Genomic DNA, 19,825 nt, shown 5'->3' on the forward strand with positions numbered 1-19,825 from the left:
GGTTGCACTTCCTAGTACAGGAAAGAAACAGTGCCAAATTACAAAAACCACTTTTTTTTTTTTTAATTTAAAATACAAGGTACAGGGGAAGACTTTAAAAACAGTAGCTACTGAAACGTTACACTTAACGAGTAACTTAAAGATCAAAGGATGGTAACATTCAAATCACAAAGCTCTTCATGACTTTCATCTCTGCAATAAAGCTGCTATACACTGACTTAGAGCTATACTGGTTTTTAGCAGCATCCCATTTACAAACACACACCACCCAATAAAAATCCTACTGGCAGCAACAGACAGAGAAAACAGAAATACAGTTCATTAAAGAAGCATGCAGACACAGTCTGATTATTGTACTACAACTTCTTATGTTAATACATTTTAGTTGTCAATATTTTGTACGTAAAATGGTGAGGATTACATTTTAAGGATAAATTGAATCAATTGGGTAATATCCAATAATAAACACCATTAAAATAACTGGGTTTGACAACTCAAGAGTGAAATTATAATCAGAGTATTTGGTAGAATTCACAGCAGAACTATTCACAGATGAAGTACACCTGGTGAACGTTTCCTAGTGTCAAGCCAAAAGACATTTGAAAACTACCCAGTATTATTTCCAAATACACGGTGTACTACTGTACAACCAAAATCATGTTGATACAACCATGATTCTACCTCTGTATTAAAAATATATATATATATTTTCACATTTTTACCAGTATTATAGTAGATTGGCAGTTTCTCCCATACGGTAAGAAACACTGCATAGATTTTCTTGATATTTCTATTTCCATACACAAAAACCTTAAATCACGGTTTTGGTAGTATTCATAGAAGTACATGTGAATAGATACTAGAAGTAGATTTCACCAGTTAATTTATTTTAATGCCCAGAAGAGACCAATGTGGTTATGTCACATAATGCAAAGAACCTCTCCCAGTAAAAGCCACATCAAGACACTAACTTCTTGTTGAGCTTTTACAATATTCAGTCTTAATTTAAGGAATGAAGTATTCATTACAGTTCCCATGTCTTCCAAAGGTCAATTACTCTCACTTAAATTTCCACTGGCATTCTTATTCTGAATGCATTTGGTTTGAGCACTCAATGACTGTATCTCATTATTTTCCAAATAAAATTGTCTTTGATATCAGACATCTTTTTTTTTTTCTGTACACACCTACAGAACCTGATCAAATAACCTCTTAACCTCAAACAAGTAAAAGAGATTCATGAGAATACATTTAAGGATACATCAGATATTTTCTGCTTCTTAAATCATCCCTGAAATTTTTGAATATATTTATAACATCTTTTTCTAGTCGTTTTTTTCCGAGTAGCAGCAAACAAATTTAATACTCCTTAATTCTGCTTTTTATTCCCTGCTTTTGGATCCCAGATGTTATTATCAGTGCACTTTTAGTAATATCACACCATGAACAGATGTTTAACTGATTATGCACCACTATAATTAACTGCTTCTCAGTGACACAGTTTTGGAACTGTTTTCTGGAACGTACAAGTGCGAACTACTTTCTTTGTTCTGGATATATGACAACGTTCTTGGCCATGTTAAAATGATGTTGATCTATTGAGTCCAGCTCGCCAAGTGATCCCAGCTACTCTACAGAGCTGCCTCAGGCTGTAATCATTCCTCCTGACTCTGCCTTCTCAGAACTTTATATTTTCCATCTGGATGACTAATAAATATACTGAACAGCAAGAAGTTATCAGGAGCAGGTCAGACAGGAGTCTATTTAGCTCACTGTCCTGTCTTTGACAGCAGTCAAGAGAAGACACTTGAAGATAAAAACTACACCAAGCAGCTCTGCAGCTAGCATACTTTTGATCTCTCATGGAACTCCAATAATTTGTTGCCTCTTCAGTCCTGTACTATGGGAAACAAAACTTGCCTATTCACTTTTAACACACCATATAGGCTTTCAGGATACAACTCCCTCAGCCATTCATCATTCCTCACACACAAGCTTCTCCTTAACTCTGCACATGGCTGTACCTTTTCTTGTCCTGTTATGCCCCTTTTGATATGGAATAACTAGAACTGTACACAGTGTCCATGCTGTAGACACACTACTCTGGGCTTACACAGTGGGAACAAGATGTTTTGTTCTGTTACTTGTGTTGACTACTCCTGAGTTGTCCTTTTCACAGGGTGTATCACATCTCCAGAGTATCACTCCTGCAGATAACAAGTCTCTAGTTAGTTCAAGGTCAGTCAATGCATAAGTAGAGTTAAAATGTTCCACACACCCTTTTCACTTAGCATTTATCAATACTGAATTGTATCTATTTTTATCTTGATTTTAAAGGAATCATCTTCCTGATCACAGAAACTCATGGAAAAGTAGAAGAGGAAAAGACTAGGACAGCTAATGGAGTATCCGTAAGTTCAAGACATCAACTCATATCCTCATCCCTGCACCCCATTCATTCTTCTTTTAAGCACTGGAAAGCAAACCTTAATAAAACATCATTTATTCAGCTATCAATATGTCTTCTTCTGCAGAAAAAAACTTCTATTACAATATAGTGCAAAAATAAAAACAAAAAAATTCTGTTTGAAGCTAAGACTTGCTCAAAGTGAGCAGCCATTTCCCTATAACCACATCCTCATTCAGGGCTGGGGAACCCACCAGCATCCCACAGCATCCTCTGCGGCTGCAGGGTAACCTTTGACTCTGACTCACTGTCAGCAATGGACACATTTCTCCAGACATGTAGAAAGTGCTTGGCAGAGCAGATCTCTCTGATGACTGCGCAGGATCTCCTCTGCAAGGTCCGAATATCTTCAAACCATGCACACAGATCAATACAGGGAAGAAGTAGTCTGAACGTTAAGCATTTTGTCCTACTGTAAGAAGTACCGACACAGCTGATGAGGTGTGTCATAAGTGTCTCTAAACATCTCATCTTTCAGGGTCAATCTGGGAGACATTCAGCACTAAACAGTCAACAGTGGCAAAGGGTTTCCTACTAAAGGCTCAAGGAGAGAGGCAGCCCTCCTGCTGGTCAGTTCCCTGAAGGTGGCTCTCAATTTACAGGGTTAAAAAAAAAAACAAAACAACACATCTCCAAAAAACCACACTAAAAATAAACAGGCAGCAGTACGGTAGGAAATCAGGAAAATGGTGCAGAACAAAGTAACAAATGGAAAGGAGAAAGCATAGCAGACTGCCCTGTGCCCCGAGACAGGGATGAAACACTGTTTTTGTAGCCAGCCTACACACAGAAATAGATGTTCAGAGAGCATCAGCCCCCATGCACATCCTGCAGAGATAACATGGAGAGACTATCTCCAGGAGGAAGCATTACAAAAAGACTTCTAGATCAGCTAAAAAGAGTAATCCAGTGTGAAATAACATTGTCAATATTTTTACCCTTGTTTCCACCAATCAAAAAATTTGAGCTCAAGAAGCAAGTTTTACCACTTCTATTTTCTTTTACCCATTTCCTTCCAGGCTCAGATGAAGAAAGTGGTGACCCATGCTCAATAAGTAACAAAAGCTACTAAACTACTACTAGCATGTTATAAGGTTTAGAGCTCTGAACTAAAGAATACACAGAAACTGAAGCTTAATTCAAGCAAAGTGGCCATCAATCAGCAGAGCCATGCTGCAGTCCTCCTGAACAAATACGTTGCCAGTATCAATACCAGTCAAAATGATTTTTTACAGATATTTACCTCCCCAAAAACCTTTTTTCACTGCCATGTTGTTATTCCAATTTAATAGCTTTTTCTCTCCGTCAGACCTTCTCCCTCTCTCCTTTCCACAGTGCAAACGACTAAATGAAGCACAAAATACTAGTCTCAACACACAAGAAAAACTGAAGATGCACTTACTATTCAGGAATACAGAGGGAAGCAGGAAAATCTATCAATCTGCCATGAGAAAACTAGGCCAACCAATGAGAAAGCTGACTTCAAGCTTTTATTCATTAATTCAAAATGTTAAAAAGAGTAATCTTCCTTGTTTTTTCCTAGAAGACCAAAGCCTTCCTCCACAGATTGAGTTAAATATAATAATTTCAGTTATAAAAAGTTTTCTCACTGCTGTCTTTTCATGAAGTTAAACACAATGTTGATTACATACAAGACAGCATGCTATTAATAGCATACATTGATTTTACTTCTTGACATTTCACCACCCCTTGCCGTTCAGCTTACTGACAGCAACTAACAAAAAGAAGAAAAAAGCAGAGAGATGCATTCCCCATTGAAGACAGAACCTGCCTGGTCCACTCTCCTGAGTTTGATAACTACGTCAGCTCCAGCTGAAACAAATTAGAAAAAGTTTTGAACTCCTGAATCTCAGAAATAAACACAAGGAAGACGTTCCTCACCAGTATGCTGCTGAGCTGTAGCACCTGTTGGCACGGGATGCTCCAAATGCAGGGAGCTGGCACGGCTTCTGAGGGGGGCAGACTGGGCCGTGGAAAAACAATCAATTTTGGTAAACTAAGTATATAGGAACCACAACTCTGGGTTGGGATGGAGACTAGAAGATCCTGGTAGGAAATATCACACGATTACTCTACCTTGGGCACCTGCTTTTAAACATTTTTTTAACTGGCACTGGGCTACATCGTGGCTGTTTGGTCTGGTCCAGGACAGCCACTCATATTGCTATTGATGGTCCAGACTGTAGAAAGTGAAAAACTGTGTAACCATAAACATTTTCCAAGTCCATGTATCACATTTCTAGATTCCAAAACAATATTAGTAACTGACAATTCATATAAAACAGCAAAGCAGCAAGTAAAATGAGACAGGAAACCTGGCTGCCCCAGTTCTTCAGCCTAAAGCTTACTCTGAAGCTTTATTAACTATTCCAATTCCAAAAAGGAAACACCAGCCAACCAAAAAGGCTTACAGACTAACTAACTAATCATATGGAACTACTGGCTCAACATATAATTCAACACTACCATTTTGACAGTTACTTTCAGAGAAACAAACAAAAAAAAAATCCCAACCTGACTTCAGTGCTATTTAATAAATGATTACTTAAGGGATTTTATTTGTTTAGAGCAATCCCTCTGCCTCAGCTAAAGCAGTACTCTGGAAAGCTAGCATTAAAAAATTATTTGCTCTAATCTATTCCAAACTGGGGCTTGGCATCTAATACCTCTTCATTACCAAATAGCTTGGTAACCAAGTATTTCATTTGTAAAGTAGACATAATAACAATACCAAATAGTTGACCGGAGCTGTTCAAAGCTATCTACAGAAAAATAATCAGCATTTAATTACAGGGGAATTCAAGCAACCAAATCGCTTAAATTTATTCACAAAACATGATAAAATATGTAGGATATTTTCATTTAAAGTTATTTTATCTAATTAGCAATACCGCTGTATAATTTATTCAAAAAAGATGTCATCCTAGTCACCAATTTACTGTTTAACTGTGTAAAATTGTTATGAAGACCATTTTCTGGACCAATTCGTTAATGGACTAGTTATTAACTATAAGCACAAATTAATTAATGAGAATTGTTTCAGAAAAAACAGCTTATTAGAAACAGGTTTACAATGATAGTAAGTGTGAAGTACTTTAAAGTGGTAACTTCATTTGCTCTAAATGCAGATTAGAATTTATTACATTTATTTAGCTCTTACAGGGTTTTTTACTTCATCAACCTATATTGTTGACTCTTTACATTGTTATTTATCACATGTAATTGTGCCGAAAGTGGAGAGAATTATGAATAGCACAACAACAAATGACCATTAATGTGGGGGTTTTTCCACGTTTTAGGAACTTCATTATTCCTCCTTTTATCATAAAAGTAAAGGGAAAGACAAAGAAAAGTGTTAGAAAAAAATACTTTCCCTTCTTCTGCAAATCTTATTGTTTCTTTTTCTGTTTAAACTGAAGATATTAGTGCTAGAATATCTGCTATAGCTCCATAAGGACTAGCAAGTATATAAATGCCATAGAATCATAGAATGGTTTGGGTTGGAAAGGACCTTTGAAGATCACCTAACCCAAACCCCCTGCCATGGGCAGGGACATCTTTCACCAGATCAGGTTGGCCCAAAGCCCCATCCAACCTGGCCCTGAACACTTCCAGGGATGGGGCATCCACTTCTCTGGGCAACTTGTGCCACCCTTGCAGTAAAGAATTCCTTCCTTATATCTGATCTAATTCTACTCTCTTTCAGTTTAAATCCATTCCCCCTCATCCTATCAGTCCATACCCTTGTAAAGTCCCTCTGCAGCTTTTCCATAGGTGCCCTTTAGGTGCTGGAAGGCTGCCCTAAGGTGTCCCCGGAGCCTTCTCTTCTCCAGGCCAAATAAACCCAGATAAACCTTTACTTAACATGAACAGCCACTGGCATTCATTAATACACGTTAAACCACACAAACAGATAAATACCAAACATCTGTGATTGACATTACACCATTCTCTGATGTTCAGATCTCAACTGTTGTCGTACTCTGCTCTGCCTCAGGTATACTTAGCGTCCACTATAACACAGGTCCTCAAATTGTAAGAACTTGATGTGACCTTATCAGCACTGTTGCTAAAGAAAGGAGAGGAAAGCGAAGGAAAGCATAGCCATCAGGAAAAAAAAAAAAAAAAACCCAAACCTTAAAGTTGGCTTCCTGCTCATACTGCATGGACTTGTATTCTTACACAAAATCTCCCAACGTTAAAGGAAAGAAGTATGGAACTTCCCTCCACAAGACTCTTACACAATATAACCAAGGGAAAGAGCAGATTAACTTTCCAAGAGCCTATTGTTACCAAACACGGAGGAAAAAATCCCCATAAAGAAATTACAGATATTATTGCGACAAGTACCAGTTGTTTAACAGCTACCTGAATATCTGCTGTTGCATCTCCTACAGCCTGGCTCCATTTTCTGAGCACCATGTAATCCAAATTCTATTAAACAATCAAGATACCATACTTCCACAAGTTACCTGAAGCATAATATGACTAAATTTTACCACTCTCCCTCTACAGATAATTACCTTGCTATAGATGAGATGATGTACAACCCCATCAGGAGCCCTAGTAATAAAGAAGTCTAATGATGAAAATGTTGGCACAATACAATTCACAGAATGTGTGCCCAACACAAAAGCCTTATAATGATGACATTCATTACCAAGGGCATAACATATTGTTTTCTTCCAATGGAAAGCATGCTTTATTTTGTGCATTTTTACTGTTTCCTTTCCTGCATCCCATATGTAGGATGGATGGAAAATTATAGCTTTTGCAAAATTAGCATGGATTTGTCAACTGCCACAGCCATAGCTGAGAATAGTTCATCAGCTTGATCTAATATAAGATAGAGCTATATGATAAACTTAAAATGTGAATAATACTAGTTATATCACAAGAGAAAGGAATGCAGTCCCTTAAGCTTAGATTTGCCTACATACTGAAGAGTTTGGTTTTCTGGCTCAAAACAGCAATAACAGTAACAGCACACTTTAAGATTTCATCTTTACACTGTAATTATTTGCATTGTACGCATTTCAGTTTTGGATAGATGGTTGCAACATTATGTGAATGTTGTCACACAGGTGCAGAGAAAACTGGAAATCAAGCTTTTCCTCTTCCCTTCTAAAAGACAGGCAATGCTAGGGATGGAAAACAAACCTGATCATTGACTGTTCCCTCTGATCATCAGCAACACGTTTGGTGGGTCAATATAAAATTACCGCTTGACACAACCACATTCAGACTTCTCTACTCCACTGGCTGCAATTTTAATGATAAACTCTCTAAGGAGGCAGAGCTAGAGATTCAAATGTTTTTCTTGTTTTTAAGTTGTGTAATAGGATAAACTCCATCTACCCAGCCCCAATTCCAGGCACTCTTGAACTCTAGGACTTAATTCAGATCTAAGGACCCCATATCCTCACTCACTTCAGTTCCACTCAGTAAGTTCAGAAGAGAAGGCTAAAATGAGTCAAGGATCAAAGGTGATGAGGGAAAACGTAATGGAGGGGCTTTGAAAAGGAGGAGGAGCTGGGAAGTCATGTAAGACTGAAGAAGTGATGGAAACTGTGAGCTGAAAGCAGAGGCTGCAGCACAGAGCAGTGAAAGTGCAGAGTCTGGCAGAGAAGTGTAGCATGCCAGAGGACCAAAAGCCGAGCTGATGAGGAGGGAGATAGGTTTTTTCCTTTTTTAGAAATGCATTTGCAGTAAAGTGTGCTATGCATGTAAGCAGTGAATAAAAGTAAGATGGAAATGAGAAGAAAAAATTAGGGGAAGTATCAATGTAATAACAACAACAATAATAAAAGGGCAGAATTAAAAGGTTCTGGGAATAATGGCAGGTGGGTCCAAGCAGAGGATGGCACATGAAAGACAAGAGAACTAAGCACTTTTCTTAGCATGCAGAGCTCCCCTGAGAGGCCACATGTTAATATGTACAAACTCAGTTATTTTGGACTGCTGGTAAATTGGATTCCTCACAATCGGTAATAGCTTTCGGGTTTCTTCTCCTTCTCTCAAATGCTGGTATGTTTCCTGTTACTCCAGGTTGTTAGCACATTCCATCAGAGGAATCTTTCCCAACATTTCAGTTTACATCTCTGAAATTTCTATAAAACCTACTGTATTATTAAAGTTGCTCACAAACAGGTTATGCTCTTCTTCCACCCCTCTGCTCTCAAAGAAATTGATACCATGCACATTAATTTGTAACGTAAATACTGAAATAACAGTTGCCACAGAACTACTAATATATAGTAATGTTAAGTGTTCAATTCTTCCATTAAATCTATGCTTTTCTTCAAATTTTCCAGGCCCAATTTGCTTACTACTAGTTTTAACCTTATTTTCCATTCTGTGATGTAATTTGTTCTTTTCTCAAGTTACAGTGCACATAAAACCTTTACCCTCTCAATTTATACTTTTGTCTATAAAACATGTACTCTCTGGGACAGTCTATCCCATAACATAAAGAGAAGGGTTTTATGGGGAGACATCGTCTTGATTGCCATTAGAAGGAATTCTTCAATAAACAAGGCGAATCATAAATGTCCATAATCTGGAATTTGGTGGCCTTGACTTATTAGGTTACTTGAAAACCATAATGATACCTTAAAAACATCGCAAATCCATTAAACTTCATCTTGTGTTATACAAAGGCTACAGTACATAGGCTGAAAATACATGCCAGTGCCTTTATACCTTCATGAGTTTTGATGAATAGCCATTTCAGAAGACAGCCACTCACCAAAGGAAAGCTTAAAACGTAAGCTTTAAAAAAATTGTTTGCTTATGCATAGCTATCAGCAAATCTAAATTCTATACAATCTAGGAATAAACCTCAGGTTTTTACAAAGATGTATAGGTCTATAAGCATAATACCCATGATCCACTGCATGCTTACTTTATTGGCAGAACAGTTTATACATTTGCAATACTGCTGTTCAGATAAGATTAAATCCAACCAAGTACAGAAAAGAAACTGTCAACAAGTCTGTAAGACTATAATAGAAATTCCAAAAGCAGAGTTTTCCTATGACTAACCATACCTTCAGAGTACTCCCAAATCAGTCCCAGGCACAAAAACACAGTTGGAACTGATTTTGAGAGAAGGGTGAAGAATGGCACGTTGCCACAAAAATAAGAACCAAGCCTGAACTGTGCACTCCCTGTATTACGTAACCACCAAAGCAGATGGAAAAAAAATGTTAATATTATAAGTAATACAGAGTTTTCGGCCAAATTATATTTTTGGGAAGTCTAGAACTAGACAGCAAACTTGTGACTGATGAAAGTTAATCGTAGCTGTCCAGAGAAGCACATAGCCAATCTTTTTATGTTTTGTACACTTTTACTGCTGCAAAAAAATACTGGTTTGGATATTCTATCAGGAAGATGGAAAGGGAGGAAGCTTAGAAATCAATAGGCAATTATGCCTCAAAAAATCTAAGTCAAATAGCACAAATAGTGATTCTTGAAAACATGCACAAATACTAAGTAGTGAAAACCAAGCTGGCACAAAGCTCTGGCTTTCAGATGTGGACAGGAGAAGTGCATAAGCTTCATATATATATATATATATATATATAAATATAAATAAATAAATAAATGAATGCTTCCTGCTGGCTGCTGGAGCAGAACCTCTGCCTCGGTAAAGATACTCTGCCCTTTAATTCCTATTTATGCCAGCGCTGTCTTACAAAAACAAGAAAAAGAGAGTAGTGAGGAAAGTAGGGATGGATTATCTGGAAGATGGTTGGATCCAACAGCTGCAAAAATTGTGACAGCTGAGAGCCCGTATTGGGAGAAACTTCACTGAAGGAAGCAGTATTACTCTGGCTCTTTCTGCCCAGCAGGTTTCTGGGTCTGCCTTAATGGCAAAGGAATAAATGGACTTTCAGAGTCACAGGGGTTAATATGACCCCGTTGCTGTACAGCATCAGACAATTAAATAAATTTGTGATTTTAAACCCCTGAAGATGCAGAAAAAGGAGAATGTACATCACATCAAACCTTTAGAGTGTCATTTTAATAACATTCTTCACACCTTTTCCATCTCGCTATTCAGATCTGTTTAAAGAAAGTCCTTTCCCCTTCTTCACCTCTCTCCCCACCACTCCATCGCTCCCTGCTCTTCACCTCACATCTTATAATGCTGTCAGGACATTTAGAAGGGGACAAGGAAAGAAAAATGTATTTTGAGAAAACGTTTCAATATGCCTTTGGAAAAAAAAAAAAAAAAGCTACATTTTCAAATCTTTAAAGAACAGTCCATTTTAAGTGCTGACAGCACTTTGGTCCCAAGGGGCAGCAACTCATGCAGCTTCCTATAAAGACATATATAAATCACCTTCTCCCTGGCCACTACCTCGCTGCAACAGATGAAAATACCTACACTGCAGAAACGAATTTTTGTTGTACATGTCTTCTGATAGTTAACATTAAATAGGTTTTATGAATATGAGGCCAACCTACAAAAAAAAAAAAAAAAAGCCAGTGACACATACTAATCTCTTCCTGCTTAAGGCAAACAAGGTCAGTAGCTAACCAAATGACAAATTATACCATATCATAAAACCCCAACTTCATTTAGGATTTCTGAATAGGTATCAGATATCCACTTATATGATAAAACTCCCTTCCCACACACATTACTGTCCTGTCTATCCTCACCATTTTTATTTTTTATTTTTAACCTCTGGAATGAAACTAATTGCAAGATCACAATACTGCAAATTTCCCAGTATGGAGCAAAAAAAGGACTTGGTTTCTACATGAAATTACCCAATTAACAGACTGTTCAACACTAAAATAATTTCATCTGTTTCCAAAAATTCTCATCCTATTCTTTTGCACAAACTGGTTTCCTCAAGGCAAGTTACTTAAAAGCACCAGGAGGATATATGGCACTGGTTTAACTTATGGCATTTACAGAACAATAATAATAATAAAGACAGACATTTCAGCATGATTTGTGTAACTTTAAAAAGTGAAACTGGTAACTGTTCGAGCAGCCTTTATGGTATTTTGCACATTATTTGCAAGTAGAGTTCTATTTTCTTTAACAGAATTTCTTCACCCTCCTCTCATGTTAAAATTTCTAGTGCATCAGTTTCATCCAAAGTCAGTATTTGGAAGCGGTCATAGTATTTCCTGCTATTGACAAGCAGACGAGAGAATACAGGTGCAGATATTCCCTCATCAGAAATAACTTAAAGAAAAATAAAGTATTTTCAGTTATGGTATTTTATGGCCACTCCAGGTGATTCTATAACATGAAATATCAAGGAAGATTAGACTAGTACCTAAAGACTTTTCAACTCTAGTGTTTTCCTCTTCTCTTTATTTTGCTTTCCCCAACCATCTGTCCCAGACCTTCCAAGTCACGTGTGTATTTCATGTCAGTTGCTTCACCTTAGAAGTTTCCTCCAGTAAACAAATTGGCTTATTTATTTATTTATTTAAAGAGTTTTGGAAAAAGTCACCTATAAATATGTATACATGCATCAATAATGGAGCAGGAAACCTGGTTTTTTATCCTTTGTTCTGCCACTTTGAGTGAACATAGGAAGCTAACCAAGGTGAAAATGTGAGTGAAAACCTTTATAACAAAAATTAACCTACCTTCTTTAATAACACTATTATTTACAAATTACCAATGCTATGTGAGATCGCATATCAATAAAGAAAAAGATGTGAGTTATAAGATGGGGAAATAAAACTACTGAAAAATATTTTTTGTTCATCCTTTCCTCAATTCTTGCTTTGTTTGCTTTGGCTAGCTTAAGCTCTATGGGACATTTTTGAGATCTATTTTTACAGCAAGATGCTTCTATTAAATAAACCATATCAATATATCCTAAACTGGATATAGGAGCATAAAAGACAAGACTGGACATGAAACAAATACAGTAATATAACAACTGAATAAATTCCAGTAGATATGACATAAATGAATGTGACATAAAAGTAATTTGGGGACAGAGAAAAGTGGAGCAGTGCTGCTTCCAGAAGACTACTTAATGTTTGCAAAGTGCTTTGAAGATGAAAACCCCTACATATGTATTATAACTATGGATTACCAGTGGAGTCATGTAGCCTCACTCGGAAATTGAGAGTCTGAGGAATTTGAGACAACCTCCAATTCAAAGTCAGAAGAAATGCATAGATATAAAAAATATGAAGAGTCTTACATGATATGGAATTTCTGTGAGCCATACACCACCTTAAGTTTTCATTTCTATCATGACAGTTAAACCAGCAGATTTCCATAGGTGCATCTGTAGGTAGAATTTGTAAAAACAACAGCCTTCCTTATAAAAGTTAGACTTCCTTTTCAATTGAAAGAGGGGAAGGAAAAATAAGAAATCAGAAATTGATGGCATTTGTAACTTCAGTGTGTATTCTTCCCAGTGATACCAAGACATGCATTGAACTGAGAACTTCTAAAAATAAAAGGATAAACTTTTTAACACTTGGTAGGGGAAAAAAAAAAAAAGTACAGAAAGTAAGAAGCCTGCCAATATTCTCTCCATCTTACATGGAGTAACTCAGAAGAGAATCTAACCTGCTAATTTGTGAAATTTCAAATCATAGGACTTCCACACTGCAAAAAGCATCAAACCCATTTTTACTGTTGTATTCCATCTTCTAGCCTGCGTTTCAGCAAGTCAGTCAAAAGTGTAACAACTAAAATTTCTGTTACCATAGAAAAGAAAGAAAATTGGAAATAATCTTTTTCTCTAGAGTTAAACTTTAACAATCCAATCAAAACCGGAAAAAAGTAATTATAAAATATTGATTCAATATAAGAATTCCCAAGTATTCAGCTATAAAGTCTAAACTGAGAAAACTATATTATCCTAAAGGGCTATGACTTCTCCCTGTTGGGTCTACACTTCCACACCTACCAAGAGCAAAGTGGGGACAGCGGATTCCATAAATTCATGATTCGATAGCTGTATTCTTGGGGGCGGGGGGGGGGGGGGGGGGGGGGGGGAATAAGTCCTTTACTCCACCCCTGCCCCAATAGAGGAGCACACAAACACATGTTGCAAATCAGTATAATAAGATACATGCAAATACTTTGTGAAGCTTCAGCTAAGTTTTTTCTTTTGATCTACATCAATCACCTGAATCCCATTTCCAAAGCAGTAAAACAGAGTGCAGAACAAGGGGGGGAGGGGGGTGTTTGGGGTTTTTTTAATACAAAATAAAGAGGAGGTGATAGTTGCTTTATCAGCTTAATTTTTATTTTATTTTGTGTGATTGTTTATTATTAGGAGCATGCAGACAGTACTGAATAGCTCTAGTGTTCGTAAGATTTCAAAGAAACTTCAAACTTCCCCACCTTATAAGCTGGAAATAATTGGTCTGAACCTCTCAAGAATAAGCATTTCTTCAGTGACTTCACACTAGTTTGTAGTCAATGTCTGTGACTGTGTCAGAAGTATTTTCAGTAGCGATACTTTTACTACATATATGGCATAAAGAACCTAAATTATCAAACTCAGCCAAGGTCCATGGTCATTTAGGTGAAAAAAAACATGAAACTGACAGATCATAACTTCATAAATTTGCTGATAAGCAACATTACCTAGCATGCAAAAGAAATGTTACACATCCACAACTTCATCTCTTAATGCCTTAAAGAGATACAGCAGAGGTAATTCCCTGTTATCTTTGCAGAACAGTTAAAAGAGTTTGGCTTTGGTCTGCCCTTCCAAAAGAAAACAGCACTAGGGAAGCAGCATCTCTGTATTTTTATATATATATGTGTGTGTGTATATATATATATATACACACACACACACACAAAGATTACTTAATCTTCCCAAAAAAACCCAAACTGTTTGTTACATTGTTTCATTTTCATTACAGCATTACTGCATCTGAATATACATTCCTTTATTCACCTCTGTTATTTCTTCATTGTTAAAGCAATCCAAAAGGTCATATTCCATATGTTAAAGCTCTCTTTCTCTCTGTGGGCCCATAAAACTGAATGGAAGCAGGCAGTGTCTACTAAAATATTCTCTTTTGCCCAAGTCTTCCATGCAGCTACAAAAACAAATGTAAGAGCACTAACGTTTGAGCTTTTTATCATTATTTTCTGCAGCTGGCCAAATCTCACAAGTGTAATTGAATTCATCAGAAACAGTTTCTCCCAGAAAATCTTTGACACATTCAATCAATTTGTCATCTCTGCATTCCAGCTACTGAAAAATTATGTCCCTCACACAGATTTAGATGGTTTTGCCTTTTTACCTTCAAGATTTAGCCTTAAATTTACTTACTGAGAAGAAAAGAACCTGAGAAAACAGACCGTAAGAGGAAAGAGCTAAATTTAGGTGATGCATAGTACTGTTCTCATGAAATACAACAAAAAAAATAATGGTTTGTATGTTTCAAGTCAACTAAGGACAGCTAATCAGCTCTCAGGTCAATGGCTATTTGTAATTAAGTTAAAAAAAAAAAAAAGCAAAAATAAACCACTGTATCTTTCCAATGAGTATGAGCAAGTGTTACCTGAAAAGCGCACGTTTAGGGTGATAGTATCAAGTTTGCTACTGTGCCTTAAATCATATGTATGTGAGCAAATCCACCTACCACTTCAAATGCACCACCTCTCTCGCTCCTCTTTTCTCACTTCTGTTTCCAATTCAAGTTTTTATTTCTTTGCAGTGAATACATACTTCAGCTGATCCTACTGTCAGCTGGATTGATCTACTGATACTTACCTGGTTAAAAGTTTCTTTAAAAAAAAAAAATCTAAGTAAGACTGTAAGTCAACGCTTAAGAAGAAAAACCTTTGCAGACATGCTGAGTGTGAGTTTCTACAGACCTTTAACTGACAGCAAAAAATAGTTTCTGCCTGCCCAAGATACCAACTTTTTACAGTTTTTGGTGAGTACAAACTACAACTATGTAGCCAGTTATATAAGCTACAAAAGTAGCAGTGAATTTATCACCTAGGTCAAAACTTACCTTGGTGTAATAGTTTTATTCTAAACCAGCCTATTAAAATTTAGCAGGAAGTGTAGTTATTATATCTTGTATATTAACAAGCAGAAGTTTCCCCAATGAATAATCAGCATACAGCTAATCAGCATCAAGTCACTCAACAGTTGGAGCTAAAACTGAACTGAAGCATACGTAGCACATCTGTACATTTAAAAACACAAGCTCCCCAGATGTTATAAATTACCATCTTTACCAGTTATCTCCTAAAAGTGTTGGCTTAAAGAAAATGCAGTGAACAGTGAAGATGTTCACAGCAGGAATTGTCAACAGAACCACATTCAACAGTAAAAGATCTGTCCATATGTGCGTGATCTAAAGGGTAAATGTCACAAAGCTCTTACTACTTGGGTCTATCACAGGGACATCACTTTCGCCTCTGCTTGACGATAATCTGGTTACAAAATGTTCTCCTACTTTTCTTACAGTGCGTACCATTTATTCAGATTTAGCCACGTGCAACAGGCAACAACTTATCATAACCTATTTCCAAGTCTCTTGAAGTAAAAAAAAAAAGCAACAAACCAACAAACCGCAATTCATTTTCAATTACCAGACAACTCAGAACAATATTGGAGATACGGTCGTTTCAAATGGTTGTACGCAAAGTCTTGTTAAGAAAAGGAGACACCAAATTCCAAACTTTATTTGGAGGAGAGTAGAGAGAAAGGGAAAGCCAGTTAATGACGCACAGCTCCAGAAGGCAGTTACCAGCCCCGATGCCATTCATTCACTGCCCGGGCACGGGCGGTCTGCGCCCAGCGCGCCCCACAGCGCACCCCCCCCTAGCGCGCTCACCCCCCCAGCGCTGTGGCACTGACACCTTCCAACCCACCGCACAGCAACGCGCAATTCACGCCGGGGTAAGCCCAGCTCGCCCAGCGTCCCCCGCCTGCGAGTTTCCCAACTGAGAGAAAAAAAGGAAGAAAAAAAAAAAAAAAAAAAAAAGCCAAACTCCCACATACTTTTTCAAAACGGGCCAGGGTCTCGGCGTGCGCGGAGCGGCTCTGCCTGCCCGCCGAGGGGACAGGCGCGCCCCGGACCCCCCCGCACCCCGCGGTCCCCCGCCCCGCGGCAGCGCCTCCCGCGGGAGCTCAGCGGAGCGGCCGCCGCCAGGTGCGCGCTGCCCCGCGGCCCGTACTCACAGGGACACGGTGCGGTTGGGCAGCACGGCCGGCTGCAAAGTTTCCACCAAGTCGCCGCCGCTGCAGACCACTTTGATGCGGAGGGCCGGGCGGCCGGGCCCCTTGGCGCGCTCGGCGGCGCAGAGGCAGCGGTCCACGATGAGGTCGGGGCAGTTCCTGCTGCCCCCGCACAGCCCCAGCACGGCGGCCACCAGGCAGAGGCGGCGGCACAGCCCGCGCATGCTGAGCCCGCGAGCGAGCCGCCAGCTGCCGCGCCCGCCGCCCCGCGCCGCGCATGGCACGCGCCGCTCCGCGCCGCTCCGCGGTGCGCCGCGCTCCCCTCCACGCCTCCCGCGCCCACCCCGCCCCGCCTCGCCGCGCCTCTCGCTGCGGCCGGCTCCGCTCGCAGGGACACCCCCCACCCCCCTCCCCTTCCTCCTCCTCCTCCTCCTCCGGGGAGCCGCCGCTCCTTTCCTGCCGCAGCCCGGGCAGCGGCGGCGCGCGGCGGGCCCCCTCCTCCCGCCCACGGGGGCCGGGACCGCAACCCCGGCGGCTCGCTACCTGTGCTGCGCCGCGGGGCTTGCAGGAACAGGGGAGGGGGGGGGCACCAGGGGGATGCTCCAAGGACGAGCTGCGCGGCTCGGCGAGTGCGAGCAGCCCGGGCACGCGCTGAGAAAATCAGGAGCCGGGAAAATTACGCGGGCGCGGAGCCTAGTTTTGCAAAGAGCCGTCTTTGCGGCAGCTCTGGGGCACGGCGCGTGCGAAGTGCTGTTCGCACCTAGGGTGGCGGGAAGGGAGACTCAGGCCATGGGCAAAGGTCAGCGCGGACCCGGAGAAGGGGCAGCGCCCGGCTGGCTGCACGGACCCCCAGGGGCTGCCCGGCGCTGCCCCCTCGGGTACCGCTGCGAGCGCGACCTGGATCAAAGGGTTGGTTGATCGGTGGTCAAAGACCGCTCCGTCATCCGAGTCAACGGGCAGTTTTCTGTCTTCTCTACTTGCGTGTGTGTATTTGTGGTACTCGGTGGCTTTGGAGCATTCTCAGTAGTATTTTCTGATATGACTAGTAGCTCTTGGGGCAGATTTTCAGCATCAGCTGCAAGATACCCTGATTTTTGGCTGAAAGTGAACAACAACAAAAAAAAAGATCCAATTTATAACAGGCGCTTCCATTTTTAATGGGCTTTTACAAAAAGAGCATGTTCCTTGCCTTCTCTTACTCAACCGAGACTCACAGCACACGTTTTCATTGCAGGATCCAGGCCAAAGTCAGTAACAGCCTGCCATGGCTGTAAAGCTATTTTAAGAAATTACTAGGTGTTTTTTAAACAATATTGTATTATAGTCCCTTAGGGAAGATTTGTCTTGCACATTTATAATACCTGTTATCACTGTGTTCTAACACCTCATTGGAGCCTTTGGCCACCAGGCTTATTAATAAGTGATAGAAGGGTTAGTGGCCTTGCAAAATTCCAGGCTAATAGGAGCTTTCTCAGGAACAATCTTTTTGTGTACCTTTGTTGATGTAAAGAATCATAAATATTACAACGTCCATTTTATTTTTAAAAGCAAAGTTGCGGAAGGTTTACTCTCAAACAGCAAAATGGACCATTACGTAAGACCAGCCAACATGGCAATGGTTGCATGTTCTTTATCATAAAGAAATCCTACGTAGCATTTAAATTTGCAAATGCTCTTTTAGCTTTGAAAAATTCTGCCTCGTCCATACTGGTTTTACAAGCACAAGTGGAGAATAAACATTTATTGAGACATAGCATAGATTTCATTCAGTGTTAACCTCGCTGAGGAGGAATGGAATTTTTCAGCCAACCCAGCCCTAAACACATGCTAGCAGAATTTTAACATTTTTTCTAACTCACTGATCCTGAAAGGTTTTTTAGAATATTGTTTTATTAAGGAACAAGAAGGTTTAGTCACATTGAAGCCATCTATCAAATCCTACAGTAAAGGTAGAAAAGGAGTTATTCATAGCATAGAGGTGGAAATTAAAGGAGTTTCTTCTCCACTTCCCAATGTATCTGACCCTTTGTTTTTCTTGCTTTATTACAGATAAACAAAAACTACAGTCATTTTCCCCCTCCTTCACTGTCATCTTCAAATATGAAGACAGTCAAATTTTTATGATAATTTAAAAGCGCAAATGATGGTTCCTTCCCTGAGATCTCACAGTCTAAACAGGGCCAATTGAAAAAAGGACCTGAGCACCTACAGAGCTCAGTGCCTCTTCAGTTGTCACCAGCCACCACAACAGAATATTCAGTGTCAGCGGTAGGTAACTATTTTCCCAGAGACTGGAAGATGCAACTTCAACCCGCTCATGATATACAAGTAACTGAATATCCCATGTCTTGGGAAGGCCGTGTAATCCCAGATTTCCTTGTAAAATCGAAAGAAAAAAAGCTGTGGCACTGCAAATTGAAAAGCAGCCAACACTGCACCATAGTTGGGTTCCAAAACTGCCAGTTTTAAACAAACTGTGTGTCTACAGCTCTGCTGCCTTTGGACACTTAGACAGCAGATAGCTCATGATAGGACATGAGCTCCTTAGCTGGGTTTTGGTGTGTGCAAAAAGAGAATTATGAGTTTATGGTATATATTAAAGATACTTAGAGAATTTAGGTGCCCATGCTGTTAAATAGAACTGAGTAAGGATTTTTTAATTTATAGTTGATCTTGGACCCTTTCATCTCTCTTAAATCTTTTTAAATCTAACCCAAGGTTATTGCACACGTATATCAGAAGGAACACGCTTTAAGATTTCTCTGCTTACAGTTTTCTCTCTTGGTTTGGTCAGCCACCAGAATGTGATGTTTGCTGGTCTCCTTTTACCCACAGAGCCAACCAGGAGAAGGTAAGAAACACTTACAAATCCTTCTCAGATGAACTTCCCTAACAGACAGAAGCAAGACCAGAGATTCACTTGAAACATTAAATATTTTTTAATTTTAATAACTTATTTACAGTTAAATTCTTGATTTTGTTATTTGATTAAATCATAGAAGTGAAGGATAAATTTTCTTAGATGAGGGAACTAAGAAAATTACTATATGTGACTGCTTTCTTTGTATTTTTATTTCTGTGCATCAAAAATCTTAAGGTTTTTTTAGTAAGTCTGTCCAGCCATGTATACACCATCAGCTTATAACTGTACTTGAAAGGGAAATTTTATCCTGTG

General features: G+C 39.4%; 1 protein-coding gene across 1 annotated transcript in view; it reads right to left on the reverse strand.

Annotated features, from left to right (window-relative positions):
• The window catches only part of LOC308069736 (adhesion G protein-coupled receptor A3-like), a 278,202-nt gene extending 261,029 nt beyond the window's left edge, over nt 1-17,173 (reverse strand). Inside the window, exon 1 of the mRNA XM_080402571.1 lies at nt 16,654-17,173. Coding sequence (XP_080258697.1) covers nt 16,654-16,874 — 221 coding nt within the window. The 5' untranslated portion in view covers nt 16,875-17,173. The remainder of the gene's footprint in view (nt 1-16,653) is intronic.
• Nucleotides 17,174-19,825: the final 2,652 nt, after the last annotated feature.

The sequence above is a fragment of the Falco punctatus genome (genome assembly GCF_963210335.1).
Source record: "Falco punctatus genome assembly, chromosome: 9".
Taxonomy (NCBI): Eukaryota; Metazoa; Chordata; class Aves; order Falconiformes; family Falconidae; genus Falco; species Falco punctatus.